At 41.5% G+C, this 17,635-nt stretch overlaps 1 protein-coding gene across 1 annotated transcript in view; it reads right to left on the reverse strand.

Moving 5' to 3' along the window:
* Nucleotides 1-13,212: 13,212 nt before the first annotated feature.
* The window catches only part of LOC128114554 (solute carrier family 5 member 4-like), a 102,542-nt gene continuing 98,119 nt past the window's right edge, over nucleotides 13,213-17,635 (reverse strand). Inside the window, exon 16 of the mRNA XM_052744654.1 lies at nucleotides 13,213-14,881. Coding sequence (XP_052600614.1) covers nucleotides 14,667-14,881 — 215 coding nt within the window. The 3' untranslated portion in view covers nucleotides 13,213-14,666. The remainder of the gene's footprint in view (nucleotides 14,882-17,635) is intronic.

Raw genomic sequence — 17,635 nt, forward strand, 5'->3', positions numbered from 1 at the left:
TTACACATACATCTCTAAGTCAGCTTTTGTTCATCTGAATAGACTTTTACAACCTTAGGAATTTATAGTCCTTAGTTATCAAACACACCTCATTAATCAAACATATGTTGTTCCTTATCTAAGATTTCCTAGAAGTCTGGTGTTGAACACAGCCAGAAAAAAATATAAGTGCTTAGACATACATCTCTAAGTCAGCTTTTGTTCATCTGAGTAGACCTTTATAACCTTAGGAATTTATAGTCCTTAGTTATCAAACACACTTCACTAATCAAACATACGTTGTTCCTTATCTAAGATTTCCTAGAAGCCTGGTGCTTAACACAGTTAGAAAAAAATATAAGTGCTTAGACATACATCTCTAAGTCAGCTTTTGTTCATCTGAATAGACCTTTATAATCTTCAGGAATTTATCAACCTTATTTATCAAAAATCCCTTATTCAAACACAAGTTGTTCCTTATCTAAGATTTCCTAGAAGCCTGGTGTTGAACACAGTTATTTCCAGGAGCCATCCCTGGTGGTGGACAGGTCCCAAAGAGGAGGTAAAGAGTCGGCAAGGGAAGGATGAGCCAGGCATGATGACCAGGAGAATCTTGCAACCTGACTGACTATCAGCCAGAGTGTTTCTTTATTTATACAGAATTTAGTTAGCAGGGATACATTCATGATGTTCCAAAACAGATCATATCATTTTTGGTTTTGGACATGTGTTTCAATTCCTCTTGCTCTTGGTTTAGTCCTCATTGGTAAATTATGACAGAACAGTTATCTTTTTCAATCATTTTCCCTCAAGATTTGACATCATTGATAAACAGAGTTATCATCATTTTTACTCATTAACTCCATAACCCAATTTTTAAGAATCTAGGGGCATATGACAGTCTGTTCTCAGGCTGGTCGTGCTGGTTGCTTCAAGGATGCTACACCAAAACAAAGTTTCCAAGTCAGCCAGGGCAGATTGCCATATTCCAAGCAGTGTATTATTAATTCTTAATGGTCAGAGTGCCCAAGAAAAGTCCTCAGGCCAAAGCTGCTGCAGTTACTATTCAAATTCTGGCATAATACAATGTTTACACTTTATATCTTTATAGAATGTATTTACATATCTAATCCTGGCATTCTGTTGTTCCTTGGCCATATGACACCACAGTGGCTCTTCATGTACTAACTTTTCTAAGAAAGGGAAGTCCTGACATATCATTCTTTTGTCATCTTTCTGCTCCATTTTTTGCTCATCAATATAAGTCTCTGTGTAGGGCAGAGGTAACTTCAGCTGATCTACTTTGTTGCTGTATATGTCATATAATTGCCTGAGTGTATAATGGGAAGAGGCTTGCAATCTGATCTTCTCTAGCCCACCAAATCTTGTTGACCTTTTTAAGTTTACTTTGTTTTGAGTATCTTATTCCTGAGTAAGTATAGAAACAGAGGTTTCAAGAATGTCTCATAGCCTCATAAAGAAACTGCTGGCTTCTTTTTGTGTCACAACCTCCAAGGCATAAAGACTTTCAAGTAGATAAGGATATCTTCCCTAAAAGCAGGAGGGGTGTATGTTCAGGACTTTCCTAAGTATGCTTAGAAGCAATACTCCTAGGAGAAGGCAAAAATGATTCATAGCAAAATTTTCCATCAATCCAGTATCCCCAAATTGTACAAATATTAAAAGTCCCCCAAGTGTGTAACAAAAAGAGATGAAAACCAAAGGTGGTATGGCGGCCATCATGCGGCTCAACTTTGCTAGATCTTTGTCAAGCAGCTGTGCTGGCTTTATGACTTTTGCCATTCCCATCGGATATGGCTGTGCCAGCATACATCTCTAAGTCAGCTTTTGTTTATCTGAATAGATCTTCATAACCTGAGGAATTTATAGTACTTAGTTATCAAACATATCTCATTAATCAAACATGTGTTGTTCCTTATCTTAGATTTCCTAGAAGCCTGGTGTTGAACACAGTTAGTTAAGACATAAATGCTTAGATATACATCTCTAAGTCAGCTTTTGTCAATCTAAGCAGACCTTTATAACCTGAGGCACTTATCAACCTTATTTATCAAAAATACTTTATTCAAACATATGCTGTTCCTTACCTAAAATTTTTTACTCTCAGGACAAAAATCATTATACAAAAATCCACCCTAATCCAAAATTTCTTGGAGATCTGTTGTTACCTCCTTAGTCTAACAAGGAGAATCAAAGATAAGCAGAGGGCTTAGTAGGCCTAAGAAGTTTTGTGAATGCTGCCTTGGTTGCTTTATACCACTTGGTCATCCTATCAAGGTGGTTTTGAAGTTACATGGCATGTACTCTTCTTTTAACCTTAGTAAAGATGGCTGCCAGTTCCATGGGTTCTTCTATCCTGATGAGGTCATCAGCCAAGTTGGAGGCAAGCCACATGGTTGCTACTGAAAAACATATATTTTCCTCAGTGAGAGTTGAATCTGAGTCACATATACAGCATGATACAGCAGATCTATTTTTCTAAACAAGAGTTAAATTGCATATATAACATGCTGCAGCAAATTGATTGCCTATGCATGGATTTTTTTTAACTATCAGTCTTTTATTACAAGCTTTAAGCTAACATTTTGCAACAGATTTTACAGATTTTTTTTTTTACACTGGATCTATAGATTGCTTTTAATATGAGGACCATTTTCACAATATTAATCTTATCAATCCATGAGCTGGGAGGTCTCTCCATCTTCTGATGGCTTCTTGATTTCTTTTTTAACCAGACACAATGAATTTACAAACCCCGGGATAAAGAATTTACACAACAGTTCCCATTACCTTGCTCAGCCTTGATGCAGGGGGGAGGGCCTTGGTCCTGCCTCAACTGAATGTACCAGGTTTTGTTGACTCCCCATGGGAGGCTTTATCCTTTTGGAGGAGGGGACAGAGGGTAGATCGGGAGGGGAGGCTGTAGGGGAGTGGGAGGAGGGATGAGAAAAGGATCTGTGGTTGGTATATCAAATGAATAAAAATAATTTTTTAAATAAAAAAGAATTTACACAATAGATTTATTTATTTATTCACTTATTTAGTTAGTTACTTAGTTTTGAGACGGGGTTTCTATGTGTAACAGCCCTGGCTGTCCTGGAACTCACTTTGTAGAGCAGAATGGCTCACCGAGATCCATCTGCCTCTGCCTCCCAAGAATTGGTATTAAAGTCGTGCATCAACATGCCTAGGTAAACTTAGTCTTTCTTTTTTGTTTGTTTGTTTGTTTTTCAAGACAGAGTTTCTTGTGTAGCCCTGGCTGTCCTAGAACTAGCTCTGTACCCAGGCTGGCCTTGAAATCAGAGATCCATCTGCCTCTGCCTCCTGAGTGCTGGGATCAAAGGTGTGTGCCACCACCACCCGGTTTATACAACAGTTGTAAGAGATTTTTTTTTCTTTTGATAGCAAAGAGAGTATAGAGAGAAAAGATTTTCAAAAGTGGAAAGTAAAAAAGACTTAGAGATAAGACCCTTTGGGGATCATTTGCTTGAGTAATGGCAGAAGTTGTTATAGGCTGTGAGAATTTGAAGATCAAGCATGCCATTTTTGACCATTGATTGAGTTGTATGAGGCCAAGCCATTTTCAGTAAGGCAGTAAGGTTTTAATGAAATCTCTGAGTCCACGGGGGAAAGGAGCTCAGAGAGGGAGAGAAAGTGTTGCCAAGCAAACTCTACCAGAGGGAGGGTTCCAATAAACTCCTGGAGAGAACACAGACTGGAGAGATGGGGTGGAAGAGAGAAGGATAGCGTCCCAGTGACAAGAATTCAATCCTGGGTGTCCTCAAGTGGACTGAGAGACAGACTTGTCAGAGAGAAATGTCCCTTGTCATAGAGGACAGGCTTCCCTTTCCATAGGATGGGGCTCAGGAGTGTCCTGGCACACTGCTGTGGCTTTTATAGTACTGGTAGGCTCCAGAGAGCCAATAAAGAGCAAGCAGGCAGCCTCAGAGTGGCACTTACCTAGCAGAAGAGGAGAGAGCAGGCAGAGGGCGGGCCAGAGCTTTTCCGTGGGATGGGTGCCCAGGAGGTCTAGCAGGCTCCAGCAGCCAGGGAGGCCTAGAGAAGTTTAGGAGGTGGAGGGGAGAAGCTGCTGAAGAGGCAGACTCCAGAATTTGGAGTCAAATATGGTGGGTGGCAGAAGCCAGCCGAACCAACTGATCCATTCATACCTTAGGAGACCCAAACCAGCAGCTTGGTTTGGTTAGGAGAGGAAGATGCCCCACATAAAGGATTCGGCAACTGGATGTATAAAGTGGTGGTGTGGTTGATCCAAGCTGTGGTTGAGGAAAAGGTTTTTATTGTAGATAGGATGGAGAGAACAGCCAGAGGCATCTGGAAGGGTCCGGAATAGAGAGGAAGTAGTAGATGGAACATGGCCAGCAGACTGGACTTGGCCATGAGAGATGGGAAGGCGAGCAGAAGAAAAGGTCAAACCAAGAGAGGGGCAAAAGGGAGGGGCCAAGAGGGGCAGACGAAATGAGGGTGCATGGCTGAAATGGCAGGGCTGTGCGGGAATGGGAAGCTGGGGGAAGGGAAGTCCATGAGCTGGAGAAGTCTAGGGTAGGGGACAGGGTGAGAGGAGCTGAGAAGAGAGTCACAGGTACTGAGTGATCACAGAGGCCAGAATAGGCTTTGCTATGGTAATAGGCACCACAGACAGTCTTCTGACCATGATGAGGAATGGCTCCTTTGGTAGAGGAAACCATTTATGTGTGGGTGGGTGGAGTTTCCTTTGAACCTGACAGGCTCACCATCCACATCGAGATGGGGGAGCTATTTTATAGACCCGAGATGCTGTCTCATGACATTCTTAGGTCTTGGATTGGTGGAAGCTAGTGTTCTGCTAAGTTGATAGCTTCTAAGAGGTTTTTACTTAGTATCACAAGCTGTTAGGTTTAGGTTGGTATCGTCTATGAGATTTTTATGTATTGTCACAAGGTGTTAGGTCCCATACAGAGTGGGGCAAGGACTGGCTATTTCAGAAGGCTAACACTAGCTCAAAATAAAGTAATTAGCTTCTGAACCTACGAATTTCCAATCTCTCCACAGTACTGAGATTCCAGCCTGTCCATCAATCTCTGCTGACACAGAAGCTTCTTGCAGGAGTTTCATGTTCACAGCCAGACACATCTTCTTTTGGGAATTTTTGTTCACAGTTGCCTGCAGCATAGATCTCAATGTGGGGCTGGTTCCACTCTCAGCTCTCCTTGCCAGATGTCCCATGGCTCTGGTATCTCCAGCATCCTGTGGTCTCCATTGCAACTTGGCTTCACTTTCACAGCTTCACGCAATGGCTTTTTCTTGAATATTATTAAGTACCATCCTTAAAGAATATTCTTCCCAGGGGCCCAGAAGAGAAGCTACAAACAGCAAGAATTATTTTTGGGAAATGAATCTAAGTACACCGAGCTCTTTGTCCATCTACGTTATTCCTCTGGGATAAAATCCTGTCTACACAGCTTCAGTTCTGTTCTCATGCCTAGCTCCTTTCTTGCCCGATTTCTCTCTGCCTTTATCTGCTGTCCCCTCTAAGTTCTATCTTAATTCTCTCATCTTAATTCTGCCTCATCTAGGTTCTTCTCATCTCGTTCTTACCTATCTAGTACCTCCCCATCTGGCTCTTCTTCATCTTCCATCTCATCCTCAAGTTCTCTAGTCAAAATCCTCCTCTAAGTTCTCCCAAAGTCTCTCAGGAATACAGGCAGGTCACCAGGCTTGAATTCCTACAGGGTCAAAAAGGCAGGTAAGAATTTTCCTCAGGCAATGACTGTCAGGCTTTCTTTTACAACCCACAAAGGGAGTGGTTAAAGGAGGAGGTCAACTGAGAGCTAATATCAGTTAGTATATCAAAAAGGGAATTTATGTGCTCAATCTACATTCCTAGAAGTGGTTAGGTAAAAAGTTAGGAGTCTATAATGTTCGTAAGGCTGTATAAGAAAGGAGGGTCTCAGTTTAAATTGCACAAGAAATAAAGCCTGACCTAGGAGACAGGTGTTGTTTCCATAAGGGTGTTTGTTAGAATTCTGTACATGCACAGCTCGGGGCCTGGCATCTTGCATCTTACATCATCAGCAGGCGCTGTGTGGTTATGCAATCCCCACTTCAAAAAGCCGGACGCGGACCACCCCCCCCACCACCACCACACACACACTCTCTCTTTTTGTGTTTTCTCTCTGCTCCCTCCCCCGCCAGGCCTGGCTCCTCTCCTATCTCCTCTCTCTCTCTCTCCCCACTTCCCCCCCCCCCCAATAAAGCTCTAAAAGGTATCACTGGGTTCTGCCATGGCCCGTGATTTTTCCACTGGTAACCAGCGCCACCAATCAGCGCCATCAGTATTACCTTAGTTCAGGAGATCGTTTGGCCTTAGATGCTTGATAGGTATTTTAGATAAATACACTGTTAGGAGTTCTTGGAAGCACACATAGCATACAAGAAAATCATTGTAGGAACCAGCTTTTATATATACACACACACACACATATATATGTACACACACACAAAAGCTAAAATATCACCAAGACTTCTTAAGCCATGGCTTGAACTTCAGAAAAGTCCTTGACCTTTCCAAGTCGTCGCTTTTGTGATAATAGCTGGATTCCATTCCATTTTCCTGTGGCTTGCAGCAGCTTTTCACAGCCTCTTGCTCTCTCACAGCCTTCACATGGGAATTTCCCTGCTCCATGGTGTCTGCTCTTAGAGGCGCTTGGAAAATTCAGTAGATGACTACACAACCTCTTCATTTGTGCACCTTCATGATGTTAAAGCCAGTAACACATGGATGACATCACCAAGTTCAGTAGCTGTTTTAGGGTGCACCCTGTGAAGGGAAAGGTATCCTGGTAGTTGGAAGCCAAGGAATACCTGCAAGTGTTACAGCTCTAAAGGGGAAGGTATCCTGGCAGTCAGAAACCCAGGATTACCTACAGCTCTGAAGGGGAAGGTATCCTGGCAGTCAGAAGCCCAGGATTACCTACAGCTCTGAAAGGAAAGGTATCCTGGCAGTCAGAAGCCCAGAATTACCTATAGCTCTAAAGGGAAAGGTATTCTGGCAGTTGGAAGCCAAGGAGTACCTATAGCTCTGTTCTGGGGGGTAGGGTGGGAGTGGGGGTGGTTTCCCTAGCAGAGTGTCACAGTCCTTGCTCCAGGAAAGGTTTCCCTAAAGCAAGTGTAACAAACCTGCTCCAGCAGGGGAGGATTTCCCCAGTGAGGCTGACACAGATCTGCTCTGCTTTGCCCCAGGGAACTGTTACAGCTCTGCTCAGTGTCCCCAGAGTGTAACACTTTGCTCCAGCAAGAGAAAGTTTCCCCAGCCAAACTGTTACAGTACTGCTGTGCTCCGGGGAAAGTTGTTACTGTTCGGCTCTGCTAAGGGAGTTTCCCCTCAGAAATGCAGCAGTTCTGCTCTGCTCTGGTGAAAGTTGTTACATCTCTGTTCTGCTCTGGCAAAAGAAGGTCTTTACCACAAACTTCACTGAAGAGATTTATTGGAAGGGAGGAATTTTTTTTTTTTTTTTTTTTTTTTAGGTTTTTTTTTTTTTTTATTAATTTATTTTGCAATACAATTCAGTTCTACATATCAGCCACGGATTCCCTTGTTCTCCCCCCTCCCGTCCCCCTCACCTTCCCCCCAACCCCCCCCCCCCATTCCCATCTCCTCCAGGGCAAAGCCTTCCCCACAGACTGAGGTCAACCTGGTAGACTCAGTCCAGGTAGGTCTAGTCCCCTCCTCCCAGGCCGAGCCAAACAATCCTGCATAGGCCCCAGGTTTCAAACAGCCAACTCATGCAATGAGCACAAGATCTGGTCCCACTGCCTGGATGCCTCCCAAACAGATCAAGCCAATCAACTGTCTCATCCATTCAGAGGGCCTGATCCAGTGGGGACCGGAAGGGAGGAATTTAAGAGAGGGGCTGCTGCCTCTGTCAGGGTGGAATGGGGCAGCCCCAAACTGAACTGGTACAGTGCTTATATACGATTTCTAAGTGGCAGAACTTTCCAAGGTGGAGATTTTCAGGCTGGGGATTGGTAGGATTTCAATCCCTGAGCTTGGGACAAGTTCAGAGATTAGTTACATTTCATGTTCAGGATTGGTTGGTTTTCAATTCCTGAATTAGTTAGGGGCAGAGTGTGTTTCTTTGGCTCTGGTCTCAGGGTCAGGGTTTTTTTTTTTTTCTTCACTGCCTCTTTTTACCCTACACCCTGGTCTCCTTGAATAATATTTCTAGTAGCTTTTGTCTATTTCTCTTTTATAGAAGAGGAAGACCCCTTAGGCTCTCTTCACTATTTGGAAGCCTATCCGGGTGGGATCCTGTCCTTTGGGCATCTTTCTTATTGTTTCTCATTGTTCCTATGTTGAGCAGTCCTCTCCTTAATGTTATTGATCTGCTTAGCGATTACAGCCTCTCTTTCAGCACTGTTTTGACTGTAACGTTAAGATACCTAGTTCTCTCCAAAATGTACATCTTGTATTTCTTTCTGCCCTACTTGCTCTTTTTCATTATCTATTTGCATACATATCCTAAGTAGAAACCATAACACAGACTCAAGATATATTGTCTTGAAATATTATCTGTCAAAAAAAAAAAAATCCTTAACTTCTTAATTTAGCCTCAGGCAAAATTCTTAGGACAAGGGCAGATAGGACTGGATTGTTTTTTTGACAAAATATCACAGGAATAGCCTTTAGCCCAGTTTCTGTTAAAGGGTTTGCTTCCTTCTGAAATCTTTTCAGTTGGGCCTTTTGACTCCTCTTTACTCTTAACACTGCCGTCTTCCAGACTTCTGCTAGGATGGGCTAGTAAGCTCTACTGAGAACATCCAACTGCTTTTCTAGTCCAAAATTCCAACATCCTCTATATTCTTCCCCAAATAACGTGATCAGTTTATTTACAGGAACACCCCACTCTCAGCTCAAACATTTCTGTTGCTATGATGAAATACTACGACCAAGGCACCTTATAGAAGGAAGAGGTCTTTTGTTGTTGTTGTTTGCTTGTGCTTGCAGAGGGTGAAAGTGCACATGGTGTGGACACCTGGCAGGATGCAGGCTTGGCAGAATGAGCATGAAGATAAGAAGCTGGGAGATAACACATTTTACTGCTAACACTAAAGAAGATAGAATGATTAGATCTAGGTCAAGGCTATGAACTCTCTGGGTATTAGTCCTATATCAGTTGTACAGCTGCCGAAGCTTCCCTCCACTCCGTGGGCTTGATCTTCATTTTACTGAGTGTTTTCTTTTCTGCACAGTTTTTTAGTTATATGAGGTCCCATCTATCAACTGACCCGAATTCCCATGTAAATTCAATCCTATTCAGAGAATCCTTTCCTACATCTATAGCTTGTAGTCTAATGTCTATATTTTCCTCCAGTGGTTTTAGCATTTTGGGTTCTACAATAATATATTTGATACATTTCAGCTGATTTTTGTACAGGGTGATGGATACAGGATTAATTTCACTTCTATACATGGACATCTGTTTTCCTAGCGCTATTGGTTGAAGATGCCTTTTCCCCAAGGAGGGTTTTTGGTATAGTTGTCAAATGGCTCAGGTATTTGTAATTATACACATTGAAGGCTGGCTCTTATACTTTGTTTCACTGGTCTCCATGTCTGTCTTTGTGACAGTAGCAGGCTGTTTTTATTACTATATCTCTGTAAGATACCCTGAAATCCAGTATAATCCCTCCAGCATTTTTTCTTTTGCTCAGGATTGCTTTGGCTCTCTGGGGTCTCTTGTGATTTGATATAAATTTTAGGATGGCTTTTTTCTGTTTCTCTGAAGAATGTAATGGGGATTTTGATTGGAATTGCATTGAATCTGTAAATTATTTTTGATATAAAGTTCATTTTCTCAAATTTAACTCTGTCAATCTATGAGTATGATGAGGGTAGACTTTACATCTTGTAGAGCCTTCCTTAATCTCTTCCTTCAGAGATTTAAAGTTTTCATCATAGAGGTTTTTCACCTCCTTGGTTAAGTTTATTCCTTAATTTAATTATCTTTGTTATCTTTCTGAGGCTTTATTGAATGGGGGTTTTTCCATGGTCTCTTTCTCAGCACACTTCTTGTTTGTATCCAAAAATGCCATAGACTTTTGTAAGGTGACTTTGTTGTATTCATTTCTAGAAGTTTTCTAGTGGAATTTTTGGGATATCTTTTGTATCATCTGCAAACAGAAGAAGCTTGACTTCATTTGCTATTTATATCACTTTATTTTCCTTCTCTTGTCTTATCACTCTAGTTAGTGCTTCCAGTGCTGTATTTTTTTTTTGTTTTGTTTTTGTTTTTGTTTTTCGAGACAGGGTTTCTCTGTGTAGCTTTGGAGCCTGTCCTGGAACTCACTTTGTAGCCCACGCTGGCCTCGAACTCACAGAGATCCACCTGCCTCTGCCTCCCGAGTGCTGGGATTAAAGGCATGTGCCCCCACTGCCCGGGTCCGTGCTATATTTTTAAAAAGTGAGGATCCTGATTTATATCGGATTGCTTCAAGTTTTTCTCCATTTAGGATGATGTTCTGGGGCTTTGCTGTATATAGCCCTTATTATGCTGAGGTTTTGTTCCCTATAGCCCTTTTCTCTCTAGGAGTGGCATCATGACGTCATGTTGGATTTTGTCAGAAGCCTTTTTTTGTGTGTGTCTGAGATGATGATGATGTGACTTTTTTCTTTAAAGTGTATTTGTTTAATCTACTATATTTATTTGTTTACCTATTTTGAAGGACCCCTGCCTCTCCAAGATAAAGCCAACTTGATTGCGATTCCTTTTGATATATGCCCACATTTGGCTTACAAGTATTTAAAGAATTTTTACATCTGTGTTCATCGGGAATGTTGGCTTGTAACTTTCTTTTCTTTCTTTCTTTTTTTTTTTTTTCTGTGTCTTTACCTGGTTTTGATATTACAGTAATGCTGACTTTGTAGGCATTTGGAAGAACTTCTGTGTTAGTTTTCTGAATAATTTTTTTTTTTTTTTTGGTTTTTCGAGACAGGGTTTCTCTGTGTAGCTTTGTGCCTTTCCTGGAACTCACTTGGTAGCCCAGGCTGGCCTCGAACTCACAGAGATCCACCTGGCTCTGCCTCCCAAGTGCTGGGATTAAAGGCGTGCGCCACCACCGCCCGGCCAGTTTTCTGAATAATTTAGTTTTAGATGCAGATCTTCTTTGGAAGTTTGCTAGAATTCTGCTGTGAGTCTATCTGGGTCTGTACTTTTTATAGTTGTAAGACTTTTTATTACTGTTTTAATTTTCTTTTTATGGGTCTCTTTGAGTTGTTGACCTCTTATTTGTTTAACCTTGGTGGCATAGATGAATTTATAATCTGTCTATAATTTTTTTCTGAGATACTTTATATTTTTTAGGCTTTTGAGAGAAGTAGTTTCCCCAATTTCTTTCCCAGTATTTTGTCATTTGTATGTAGGTAAGCTACTGAGTTTTGTGTATTAATTTTGAATCTTGTTACTTTCCTGATTGTGTTTATCAGTTGTAGGAGTTTCCTGATGGAGTCTTTAAGGTCCTTTATGCATAAAACAATACCACCTGAAAATAAGAATACTTTGATTTCCTTTCCTATTTCCTTGATTTCTTCAGTTGTTTTATTGCTCTAGCTAAGACTTCGAGTACTATATTGACTAGGTACAGAGAGAGGACAACCTTGTCTTATTCCTGCTTTTAGTGGAAATGCTTTGAGATTCTCTTCATTTAGATTGATGTTAGCTTTGGGGTCAGTGTGTATTGTCTTTATGATGTTGAGGAATGTCCCTTGTATCCCTAGTCTCTTAAGAAATTTTATCATACTTGGATACTAGACTTTGTTGAAAGCATTTTCTGAATTCCACTACATTTTCCTACAGCTTGCAGCATCTTAGTGGGTTTTTCCTTTAATAACTATGGAGTGTCCTTCCCTATCTCTTATGATTAGTTTGATCTTGGCTCCATTTGTTTGTAATATTTTCTGTCCTTTTACCTTAGGTGATGCCTGTTCTTGGTCACAGGTATGTTTCTTGGACACCGAAGAAAGATAGATCTTATTTTCTAATCTAATCTGTTAGTTTATGTCCTTTTACTGGGGAATTGAGGTCATTAATATTGAGAATTAATAGTGAACAGTTTTGATTAATCCCTGTTATTTTGCTGTGGTGGTATAGATTTCTGCCTCTTTGACTAACTGTTGCAGATGATGTATTCCTTGTGTCCTTTTGGATATGGTTAACATGCTCTTCAGTTTGAAGTTTTCTTTCTAGTGTCTTCTATAGAGCTGGTTTGGAGGACAGAAATTGATTAAATTTATTTTATCATGAAATGTTTTTCTTTCTCTATCAATTGTGATTGATAGTTTTGCTAGGTATCGTAGTCTGGGGTGGCATCTGTAGTCACTTAGAACATGTAGAACATCTGTCTAGTCCCTTCTAGCTTTCAGAATTGCTACTGAAAAGTAAGGTGATATTCTTACAGGTCTTCTTTAGTGGATGAGTGTTCTGTTCTTTGATTAATGTTTCCCACTCTGGGTCCTAGCCAAGTGTTACAGCTGTGGGATCCCTGAGTCCAAACCAAGTGTGGTGGCCCTGTGGTCCTTGGCAGATCTGTTCTGCAAGTTGGCAGAGAGTCATGATGGAACAGGAGTGGGCTAGAAGGAAAGGGTTAAAAGGGAAGTCAGGAAAAGCTGAAGGGACCCTAGGTTCACACCAAGAGGCCAAGTCCCAAGAGGATGGAGTTGGGTTGGAAGAAGAGTATCCTGTGGGCAGGGTGCAATAGTACTAAGGGGAAGTCTGGAAAGGCCATAGTGGAGGACACGAAGGAGGATACATGTCTCCTACCTGAGTCCCAGCTTAGTGTGTCAGCTATTGGTCCCTGGCAGAGTAAAGTTCTATGGAATCACAAATGACTGGATATGGGCTAGAAGGAAAGGCTGAAAGGGCCATCAGGAAGATCTAGGGAGACCCTGAGTCAGCAACCCAGTAATGTGCTTAAAGAAAAAAAAAACTTCACAGTTTACTCAATATTTTGGTTTAAAAAATACTCTTTTTAAAGTATTTGTGTGTTTATACATATATATGTGTATAAAAAATTATTTATATAATATTTTCATATATTATGTATAATAAATTTATATATATATATAATGCATTTAAAAACAATTCTTTCTTAATGGTTTCACATCAAGGGTGCTATAGCATTACTAAGTAGATTTCATCCAGGAAGAAAATTATAGGAATAAAAGAACGAAAAAATGTTTTCTCTCTCTCTTGAAGAAAAATATCAAGTCCTAGTACAGGCCAATTACATGCTAATTTCACATTTCACAGACTTTCTTTATCAGAGCACAATATACATAATTCATCTACTTGTCTTGGTTAGAGTTAAATACCAGAACCTGTGTAATTAAGGATAACCATGAGGTTTTGTACAAAGGCACCTATGTGGAACTTTGGAAATGTTGATTTATGAACAAGCACTACCCATGATCAGATTGTGTGAATATAAATGAGCCACATGATCTCCCTAGCAAGAGGCATATGTGTGTATAGATGAGGGTAGAGATTTCTATTAAAGACAAAATGAGAGTTTTAGTTCATTGTTATCATATTCAAATTCTTTTTTTTTCAGGGGGGGTGGTATATACACAAGGCAAATATACAAATGTATAACAAATATTTGTAAGTTACAGATATAAAGCATAAGGAAGCTCACTCCTCAGAAACAATTGGTGAGGAGAAATTGTCTTGAATCATATGCACAGGAGAAAGCAAGTTTGCTTATGCAGCCACATGACACTGATTCATTGTCATTTTACATAACATCCAATGAATACTGTCTTGGTTACTGTTCTACTGCTGTGGAGAGACACCATGTCCAAGGCAACTCTTATAAAAGAAAGCATTTAACTGGGGGCTTGCTTACAGTTTTGGAGGGTTAGTCTATGCTCATTATGATGGGAAGCAGACAGGCATAGAGTGGAACAGTAACCAAGAGCTCTATATCTGCCTGATAAGCAGGCAGCAGGCAGAGAGCAAGACATTGGGCCTGGCATAGGCTATTGAAACCTCAAAGCCCACCCCCAGTGACACATCTTCTCCAACAAGGCCACACCTCCTAATCCTTCTAATCCTTCTCAAACAATTCTACTCCCTGGTGACTATGTACCTAAATATATGAGCCTGTAAGGGCCAGTCTCATTCAAACCACCACAAATATTGATGGTCCAAGTTTTTATAAGTTGTAAACTTTTGAAAGAAGGAGATATGATCAAAGGGAATAAACTTTCATATAAAAAAAAAAGAATTCTTGGAATTGTGACCATACATAAAAATAGTCTATGTAGCTGAAACTTACTAAATGAACAGCTCTTAAGCATTATCACCACAAACATACAAATGACCAAATGGAGTGATAGATGTATTAGTCTGATCATGGTAATTATTTCAAAGTGTGTGTACATTTCAAATCACCATGTATACCTTAAATATATACAATTTTCATTTCAAGTTATATCTAAATAGAGAGGGGAAAAATAATTTTTACCTCATTGACACAAAGGCTAAATGCTAAAAACAAGAAATTTGCATAGCAATCTATTATTTAACATTTCCAATTGGTCATCTAAGTTTGTCACAGAGCAAACGTTTTCAAAAGGAAGTTCAACAGTTACTCTTCGCTTCGTTCAGAGTTCAGGCAAAATAGGCATGGACAAAGACAGTCACAGCCAGGAGGAGGATGGCATTGATATTCACCACATTTCTCCAAAAGGGCTTCTCAGAAGTGTCAGTAAATTTTTCCCTTAGGGCTTCTTCTTCCTCTTTGGTTAGCTTAGGCCCTGCATTCTGCAAACCACAGAATAAGCTGCATGTCCTCTTGAGACATCCATGGGATTGCTCAGAATCATCTAAAACAGGAAACGCATGGATGCATTATCACTAAAGACAGGAAATTGAAATCATTGTTGGCGCTGCACAAATGACTGTGATCCATGTCACCACTTACAAGTATCATGGAAATCTATGGAAAAAATATGGTTAAATTCGACTATATAAAATAGAAAATCCTGCATGGTAAGAATCTAATAAACAAAGTAAAATGAAATGAGTGGTAGTGGCATTGACATATCACAATAATTTTTTTTATCTCAATACTATAACGTGTTTATTTAAGAGAGAAATTTTGAGCATTTTTACAGTTACTGTATATTGGATTCTTTCTTTTTTAAAATGTTTTCATTGAAATAGAGTTCTATCACTTTTTTTTCCTTTTCCTCCCTCCAGCTCCAACTGGCCTCCCTTGTACCCATCCCATGAACCTCCCATTCTCAAGGTGATAGCTAATTGGACTTAAGGTCCACCAACAGGAAGGAGATCATGGCTAGAACTGTAAACCTCCCAGCGAGAGTGAGAGCATCAGACCTTAGGAAAGAACTTACTCCCACCCCTTTACTAGACCAACATTATTTCTTACTATATGTTAAATCTCATCTTGATAGCCACAGACAAGTGTAGCTGCCAGCCCTCATCAAGTGGAGACGGCCACAGAAAACCACAACTGGACTCAATGCAGAGATTGATAGGTTGTGAAGACCTTAGCCACAGTGGATGCATCTACATCACGGCTCCTGCATCTGTGGCTCCAGGAGCATCATGAAGGAGGTGGGAAGGACTATGAGAGCCAGAGTACCAGGAAATCTGCCATGAAACAGTCTCTCCTAGAAATGGCTACTTAAACAAGACTGGAACAATGACCATATCAATGGATATGTGAACATGGGAGGGGGAACATTTTGAGGGCTCCCACCCTTTGACAAAGAACTACAGGCAACTATTGATTGCTGGAAGAAGGAGAATTGGCTTCTCCCAGGGATGACCCTAATTGGTTATCTAAGACAAAGTGGTCAGCCCTGAAACCATATATGCACAAATAACTAAAAAAGATTCAGCAGATCATACATATCTGTATACATATATATATATATGTATATATGTATGTATATATGTATATATATGAATACATGCTGTGGGATGGCCTGTATGTCAAATTGCTCTGATTGGTCAATAAATAAAACACTGATTGACCAGTGGCCAAGCAGGAAGTATAGGCGGGACTAACAGAGAGGAGATTGAGAGAACAGGAAGGCGGAGGGAGACACTGCCAGCCGCCGCCATGACAAGCAGCATGTGAAGATGCCGGTAAGCCATGAGCCACGTGGCAAGGTATAGACTTATAGAAATGGATTAATTTAAGATGTAAGAACTAGATAGCTAGAAGCCTGAGCCATTAGGCCAAACAGTTTAAACAATATAAGTCTCTGTGTTTACTTGGTTGGGTCTGAGCAGCTGTGAGACTGGCGGGTGACAGAGATTTGTCCTGACTGTGGGCCAGGCAGGAAAACTCTAGTTACAAATACACACACACACACACACACACACACACACACACACACACACATATATATATATATATATATATGTAACAATAATAATATCAATGAGTTTTTAAAAACAGATAAAAGGAGTATCAATAACCTCATGTAAACATGTTAAAAAGATGAAGAAACCATGAAAAGAACTATGACAGATGGTTCATAAAGTCATTCAGCAGCCAGAAGATGACACACAAGCTCCTGCCCCGTCCCCATGGGCCAGGGCAGCAGGTGTCATTACAGTGAACAAATATATAATAGAGAGATGAAAATGATAGAGTATGTGATGGAGAGATGGGAGGGAAAGATAAGCGGAGTGTTTTGCGCATTGTGGAAAGAGGTGGAACTGGAGATATGACGGTGGTAAGGAACAGGCCGATATGAGGAGCCTGCCCTGCCAACTGAAGTCATGCTGCTGTCCTGGGTCCAGGGGATGCTGGAGGCCAGGCTGCCACCAAGGGCCATGTCTGGGTCCACGGCCCTGCCACAACTGGGGTCAGTGATGTCCATGACCCATGTTGCCACCAAGGACCACATGAATATCCATGGTCTGGGCTACTGCCTGAGGGGAGCCAAACTGATCTGAGTGTCCTGTGCTGCCACCTGGGGCCATGGTGATGTCTAGGCCTGGGTTGCCACCAAGGGCCATGTCTGTGGTCCTCCTGCAGCCAGGGTCTGTACTGATGTCCATGGCCCAAGTTACCACCAAAGGTCATGCAGTGTGATCTGGGCTGCCACCTGAAGCCATGTTGATAACAGAGGGCCATGCTGCTGCTGGGAGTCATGCTGATCTGAGTGACCTGCTCTGCCACCTGAGAACAGGAGAGATTGCCTCCCCCACTCACCCACCAACCCCCACACACTGACTGTAGCACTCAGGAAAGCAGGCCCCACATCTTGCCTGGGCAGCACAGTAGAACTTGCCCTGGAACTATGGGCATGGGAGAGTTGGTCCTGCCCCTTGTCAGCTGCCATAGGCAGGAGAGCTGGCCACACCCCTCGCCTGGGGCAAAGCAGGAAAGCTGGCTCTGGTGGCATGGGTACAGGAGAGCAGACAGGCTGACTAGCTAACTCAGCTAGCACCCAGGGCCAGATGTACAGCTGAGACTTGGCCCACCCCAACATCTACGCTATCCATGAACTGCTGGAGTGGATGAAGGGGTCGGCTGTGCGGAACCAAAGCTGCAGCATCTCCATGACACAGGGCAACAACAGGATATCCAAGAGGAG

This window comes from Peromyscus californicus, unplaced genomic scaffold, assembly GCF_007827085.1.
Source record: "Peromyscus californicus insignis strain IS unplaced genomic scaffold, ASM782708v3 Scaffold_19__1_contigs__length_69161282, whole genome shotgun sequence".
Lineage (NCBI taxonomy): Eukaryota > Metazoa > Chordata > Mammalia > Rodentia > Cricetidae > Peromyscus > Peromyscus californicus.